Source organism: Oncorhynchus masou, unplaced genomic scaffold, assembly GCF_036934945.1.
Source record: "Oncorhynchus masou masou isolate Uvic2021 unplaced genomic scaffold, UVic_Omas_1.1 unplaced_scaffold_987, whole genome shotgun sequence".
Classification (NCBI taxonomy): Eukaryota; Metazoa; Chordata; class Actinopteri; order Salmoniformes; family Salmonidae; genus Oncorhynchus; species Oncorhynchus masou.
In genome coordinates this window covers 77,144-84,707 of record NW_027016388.1, presented here as the reverse complement: position 1 = coordinate 84,707, position 7,564 = coordinate 77,144, and the positions used below count along the sequence as shown (strand labels likewise).

Genomic DNA, 7,564 nt, shown 5'->3' with positions numbered 1-7,564 from the left:
TTTTTGGTCCATTAAATCAAATCAAATGTATTTATAAAGCCCTTCGTACATCAGCTGATATCTCAAAGTGCTGTACAGAAACCCAGCCTAAAACCCCAAACAGCAAGCAATGCAGGTGTAGAAGCACGGTGGCTTTATTGAACAAAACAACCATTCATTGTGTAGCTGAGACCCTTGGGATTGCAATCAGAGGAAGATCTTCAAAGGTAAGTGATTTATTTAATTGCTGTCTGTGATTTTGTGACGCCTGTGCTGCTTGAAAACGTATTTTCACGTGGGGCGCTGTCCTCAGATAATCGCATGGTATGCTTTATCCGTAAAGCCTTAACAAGAAGCTTTTAAATGATGTAAGACACTTGTATTTTCATTAATGTGTAATATTACGATTTTTGTATTTTGAATTTCGCGCTCTGCAATTTCACCGGATGTTGTCGTAGGTGTCCTGCTAGCGTTTGGACATGCACCCAAACAGGTTAACTAGGCAAGTCAGTTAGGAACAAATTCTTATTTTCAATGACGGCCTCGGAACAGTGGGTTAACTGCCTTATTCAGGGGAAGAACAACAGATTTTTACCTCGTCAGCTCAGGGATTTCATCTTGCAACCTTTCTGTTGCTCTACCAGTAGGCTACCTGTCACCCGGTATGGCCAGAAGAGGACTGGTCACCACTCTGAGCCTGGTTCCTCTCTAGGTTTCTTCCTAGGTTCCTGCTTTCTAGGGAGTTTTTTTGTGGCCGCTGTGCTTCTACATCTGCATTGCTTGCTCAATGCGGTTTTTAGGCTGGGTTTCTGTTCAGCATTTTGTGACAACTACTGATGTATAAAGGGCTTCATAAAATACATTTGATTGACATGTATATCACACCAACTGACTGGTTCTTCTTATGTTGTTCACACAGGAGACCATGTTGAGACATTCTCTACATCCAGAGAGCAACAGCAGGAAGATCATAGAGCTAAGATTTCTCATTTCTGCCCACATTGTGAAGAGATTTTCCCATTTCTATCAAAGCTAAAAATACACATACAAATACACACAGGAGAGAAGCCTTACTCCTGCTCTGGCTGTGGAAAACGTTTTAAAACATCAACTCAGCTAAAAGTTCACCAGAAGACTCACATAGGAGAGAAGCCTTTCTTCTGCCCTGACTGTGGAACTAGTTTCTCTCAACTTTCCCACTTAAAGACACATGAACGTATACATACAGGGGAGAAGCCATACTCCTGCTCTGACTGTGAAAAATGTTTTAAAACATCAAATGAGCTAAAGGTTCATCAAAGAACACACACAGGTGAGAAGCCATACTCCTGCTCTGACTGTGGAACTCGTTTCTCTCAACTTGCCCACTTAAAATCACATGAACGTATACATACAGGGGAGAAGCCTTATTCCTGCCCTGACTGTGTAAAATATTTCAAAACATCAACTGAGCTAAAAATTCATCAGAGAAATCACACAGGAGAGAAGCCATACTCCTGCTCTGGATGTGGAAAACGTTTTAAAACATCAACTCAGCTAAAAGTTCATCAAAAGACTCACATAGGAGAGAAGCCTTTCTTCTGCCCTGACTGTGGAACTAGTTTCTCACAACTTTCCCACTTAAAGACACATGAACGTATACATACAGGGGAGAAGCCATACTCCTGCTCTGACTGTGGAAAATGTTTTAAAACATCAAATCAGCTAAAGGTTCATCAAAGAACACACACAGGTGAGAAGCCATACTCCTGCTCTGACTGTGGAAAATGTTTTAAAACATCAAATGAGCTAAAAGTTCATCAAAGAACACACACAGGTGAGAAGCCATACTCCTGCTCTGACTGTGGAAAATGCTTCACAACATCAACTGATCTTAAAGTTCATCAAAGAACACACACAGGAGAGAGGCCTTTCTTCTGCCCTGACTGTGGAACTAGTTTCTCTCAACTTTCCCACTTAAAATCACATGAACGTATACATACAGGGGAGAAGCCTTATTCCTGCTCTGACTGTGTAAAATATTTCAAAACATCAACTGAGCTAAAAATTCATCGGAGAAAACACACAGGAGAGAAGCCATACTCCTGCTCTGACTGTGGAAAATGTTTTAAAACATCAACTGAGCTTAAAGTTCACCAGAGAACACACACAGGAGAGAAGCCTTATTCCTGCCCTGACTGTGGAACTACTTTCTCTAAACTTTACCACTTAAAACTACATGAACGTATACATACAGGGGAGAAGCCATACTCCTGCTCTGACTGTGGAAAATATTTTAAAACATTAAATGAGCTAAAAGTTCACCAGAGAACACACACAGGAGAGAAGCCTTATGTCTGCTCTGACTGTGGGACTAGTTTCTCTCAACTGTCCCACTTAAAATCACATGAACGTATACATACAGGGGAGAAGCCATACTCCTGCTCTGACTGTGGAAAGTGTTTTAAAACAATAAATGAGCTAAAGATTCATCAGAGAACACACACAGGAGAGAAGCCTTACTTCTGCTCTGACTGTGGGACTAGTTTCTCTCAACTGTCCCACTTAAAATCACATGAACGTATACATACAGGGGAGAAGCCATACTCCTGCTCTGACTGTGGAAAATGTTTAAAAACATCAAATGAGCTAAAAGTACATCAGAGAACACACACAGGAGAAAAGCCTTACTCCTGTTCTGACTGTGGAAAATGCTTCACAAAATCAACTCATCTAAAAGTTCATCAGAGAACACACACAGGAGAGAAGGCTTACGTCTGCTCTGACTGTGGAAAATGCTTCAAAACATCAAGTGAGCTAAAAGTTCATCAGAGAACACACACCGGAGAAAAGCCTTACTCCTGTTCTGACTGTGGTTTAAGTTTCTCTCGATTGTATACCTTAAAAAAACATCAACATATACATGAAGGAGAGAAACCATACTCCTGCTCTGCCTGTGTAAAATGCTTCAAAACAGCAACTGAGCTAAAAGTTCATCAGAGAACACACTCATGAGAGAAGCCTGCTTACGTCTGCTCTGACTTTTGGGTGAGTTTCTCTCAAAGGCGAGACCAAAGTCAAACGTCTAGCCAAAGGCTGCTTGTTTGAATCTCATCAAGGAGGACTTGAGCATTTCAGCTAATTAGCAACTTTGCAACTACTTACTACTTTTTAACTATGTTAGCATGTTAGCTTAGCATGCAACTACATAGCATGTTAGCAAACCTTTCCCCTAAACCCATTTAACTCTACCTTAAACCCCTGACCTATCTAACGTTAGCAACAACAAGTTGGAATTAGTAACATACCATACATATTACAAGTTTGTAACATGTTGTATGAATAGAAATGCGTAAAATAACATACGAATTGTAATTCTTAACATACGATACGTCCTACAAGTCGTATTATACTGAACAACAATCTAAACGTAACAAGTTCAAAGATTTATGGTTCGTATAAGGAAATCAATTTTAAATAAATGAGGCCCTAATCTATGGATTTCACATGACTGGGCAGGGGCTCAGGAATGGGTGGGACTTGGGAGGAAATAGGCCCACTTGGGAGCCAGGCCCGGCCAATCAGAATGAGTTTTTCCCCACAAAAGGTCTTTATTACAGACAGAAATACTACTCAGCCCCCCCAGACAATCCTGCAGGTGAAGAGGTCCTGGGCTGCCATGGTTACATGTAATCTGCAGTCGTGAGGCCAGTTGGATGTACTGCCAAATTCTCTAAAAGGACGTTAGAGGTGGCAGCTCTGGTGGACGTTCCTGCAGTCATCATGAGAATTGCACATTCCCTAAACTTGAGACATCTGTGACGTAGTGTGGCCTTTATTTAGACTTAAATGCTCACTCACAGGGATATTAACTAATTTGTGCACAACATTTGATAGAAATAAGATTTGTGCCTATGGAACATCTCTGGAATTTTTTATTTCAGCTCATGAAACCAATACTTTACATGTTTTGTTTATATTGTAGTTCATATTGGTAGGCCAATGTCATGTAACCTAACATGCTTAATGGAGTGGAATGGATGTTTTTGTAACATAATACCTTTTGCTCTGAGACCAGTTGTTGCAGTATTCTGTGGGAAGGAGCTAGTAGACACTTCTTACATTTTTGATTGAACCTTTATTTAACTATGCAAGTCAGTTAAGAACAAATTCTTATTTACAATGATGGCCTAGGAACAGTGGGTTAACTACCTTGTTCAGAGGCAGAACAACAGATTTTTACCTTGTCAGCTTGGGGATTCAATCTAGCAACCTTTTGGTTACTGGCCCAATGTTCTAACCACAAGTCTACCTTCCACGCCTAACATGAATCAAATAGAGATGGTGTGATGATCACTTGTCACCATTAGTTTGGGGGGATTATTTTACAACTTTATTTAATGATACACAGCTTATGAAATGAATCCATGTGTTTATTAATTGTCTTTAAAACTAGATGAGTTGTTTTAGTTACTGATCATGAATGTGTTAGATAAAGTTTGCTTCAATGCAGTTATCCAATCTGCCAATGAAAAATAAAGTTACATGAATATGTACTGGTCAACCTCTTCTTCTCTTTAGTATTCAGTTCTTCATATTGGATCTGACAGTATGAATGGTTCTTATGGTTGTGTTCAGTTCTTCATATTAGATCTGACAGTATGAATGGTTCTTATGGTTGTATTCAGTTCTTCATATTAGATATGACTGTAGGACAGAGAAGTGCTTTGTCTGGGCTGAGAGGGAGCTTGACCTCCTGTAGCAGTGGGACGTCCATGAGACCAGAGGTGGCAGAACTGAGTGCTCGGGTTGGGATACAGGGTTTGAGCATAGCCTGAAAGTAGAGATGGGGCAGTTCCTCTTGCTGCACCGTAAGTAAACACCATTGTCTTGTAGTGGATGTGAGCTTTGACTGGAAGCCAGTGGAATGTACGGAGGAGCAGGGTGACATGGGGGATCTTGGGAAGGTTAAACACCCAGACGGAGTTCAGTGGCGACCCATCATTCAGGGCAGGTGAGCCACCTGTTTTGAGCCCCACAGTTATAGCTATAAAACAGTGTGAAATAAAGGATCTGTTTGATCATTTCAACATCGTACTTTCAACATCTGAGCTAGCAGTCATCATCATTAATCAAGTCCACAATCTACTGGCAAATCCTTTTTAATCTTTGTCATATGAAGAGAAATAATGAGAAATCATAGATAAAATGTATCTGTGCTCATTGGCCGTTGGACATAAACATCACACAACAAATTCCAAATTCAACAATGAGTTGCAAAACAATCATTAGCCTACTATTCAGTGGAGTGGCTGTGTGGTCCCAAGTCTAAGATTAAGGGGCTCTTTTCCTAGTTTAAAACTGTAAACATTCACCATTGGCCGTGCTGTCAATGGAGCTTGATTTGTGCCGCACCCAAATCAACTTAACTCGGTACTGCAAAATCTGACTTTGAGTGAGTTCAAAACAACTGGGAACTTGGGGAAAAACAAGCTGCGACTGAGAAAATATGTTTTGAACTTTCATCCAACTCGGAATTGTAAATTGGAAACTCGGGCCTCTTTCTACAGCTACGACCTGAAGATCACTGACGTCATCATGATTCCATTTTTTTTCCTTCAAGTTCCCAGTTGTCTTGAAAGCACCATAAATCCAGAGAATGCCAGACTTTGTTGACGAACTTTGATGACCAAATATGCCCACGAATTACTGCCGCGCCACCTTCCTGTTCAAGTGAGCACAGCACAACAAGGTGAGTCCAAAAATGTCTTGTATGCTGCTGCATAAATTATGTAATATACCAGGGAGATGTGTATTCTGTAGCTAAGAAAGTAATACTAAGTGTATGTTGTGTAGTAAGATGTTAGTAGCCCATGTGCCTCACCCTAATAATTTTGTCTCGTTTCACATCTTAATTTTGCCTACTGTTCTGACTTGGTGGTTCACATGTAGCCTATGACCTGTTTTTGAGAAATGTAATCATTGAATATTGTAAGAATTTTCATTGTCTGCTTATATGCCCCTTTATTAATCCTACGGTTCTGACTTGGCGTACAGGGAGTACACTGTAAGAACGGCCCATGTTCTGGACTACATCCGTCCTTGCTCGCTCATTAATGTCTTAATCGAAATATAAGGATCGCCTCTTGTCGTCCCCTTATGCCATAGTTTGTACATCTCAATTGTCAGTAGAAACCACATTTGTTTAAGTAAGTCAGGCATGTAAATGATTCAGCTTGGATTCGAACCAGGGACTGCAGTGATGTCTCTTGCAATGAGAATGAGGTTCCTTAGACCGCTGCGCCACTCGGGAGCCCTTAAAAGGTTTGTGCCCAATGTAGGGCGGGAGTTTGAAGGCACAAGTGGGGAGCCCAGCCAACAGAGAGTTGGGAATATTTTTGTACTCTTCCCCAGATCTGTGCCTCACCACAAACCTGCCTCGAAGCTCCACGGAAAATTCTACGACCTCATTGCTTGGTTTTTGCTCTGACTTGCACTGTCAACTGTGGGACCTTATATAGACAGGTGTGATCCTTTTCCAATCATGTCCATACATTTGAATTTACCACAGGTGGACTCCAATCAAATTGTAGAAACATCTCAAGGATGATCAATAGAAACAGGATGCACTTGAGCTGAATTTTGAGTCCCAGAGGAAAGGGTATTATAAAAACCTTTTTTCGCTTCGTCATTATGTGTATATTGTGTGTATATTGATGAGGGGTAAAAAATGCATTTAATCTATTTTTGTATAAGCCTGTAATGTAACAATATGTGGAAAAAGTCAAGGGGTCTTGTATAATGCCCTGTATATGCTTTAAACTACAATTTAAGGATCTGAAGTGGTAAACACAATGGCATAATGGAAAATGCATGTCCAATGGTTATCTCTGTATGAGTCACACTAAAACACCAAGGTAGAGCATTGAGGACAGAGCATGTATCTTTGCAGAACACAGGTGTTTCATCTCCACACTGGGATGATTTTAACAGTGCAACGCCACACAGGCCTCATGCCTCTCAGGTAGGAGGGTACCAGAAATAAAAGAATAATAAACACAAAACTAATGAAGGAGCACACAGTCACCAACAATATGTCCCTGTTGTCAATTCTTTCAACTGGCTCAGCTCGCTGTTACAGTACAGCACCACCAAATTCCATGTATTAAGTAACCATCTGTCTTTTGTAACCAGAAAAACATAACATAATACTGTTTTGAGAGTCCCTGATTTATATTTACTATGTTACACCTCGTCTATGAGACGAGGCTGCACCTTAACCTAAATTATGCACAGCAGGTCAAGAGGTGTGTTTTCCCTTCAGCATCTGCATGTGGCATAAGCTCACACACCTCACAGCATGAATCTAAAATGGTTAACATTGGCTGTGAGTGAAGGGAAAAAAATCTGACTACGGCAATTACTTGAATAATTCAATGGATGTTTTGTTTACAGACTTGATGAGTAAATTGTCTTGTTTAAAAAAAAACGTGACTTCGCAATGGGGCCATCAATAGGAATTAGGCTGTGCTTCAGCTGAACTGCAGTACGGAAAATGCCCTCTGAGTGTAACAGTATAAGTTTAGACCGTCCCCTCGCCCATACC

General features: G+C 40.7%; 1 protein-coding gene across 1 annotated transcript in view; it reads left to right on the top strand.

The window, feature by feature from the left end:
- The window catches only part of LOC135538588 (zinc finger protein ZFP2-like), a 26,765-nt gene extending 22,756 nt beyond the window's left edge, over positions 1–4,009 (top strand). Inside the window, exon 4 of the mRNA XM_064964473.1 lies at positions 899–4,009. Coding sequence (XP_064820545.1) covers positions 899–2,973 — 2,075 coding nt within the window. The 3' untranslated portion in view covers positions 2,974–4,009. The remainder of the gene's footprint in view (positions 1–898) is intronic.
- The last annotated feature ends 3,555 nt before the right edge of the window (positions 4,010–7,564 follow it).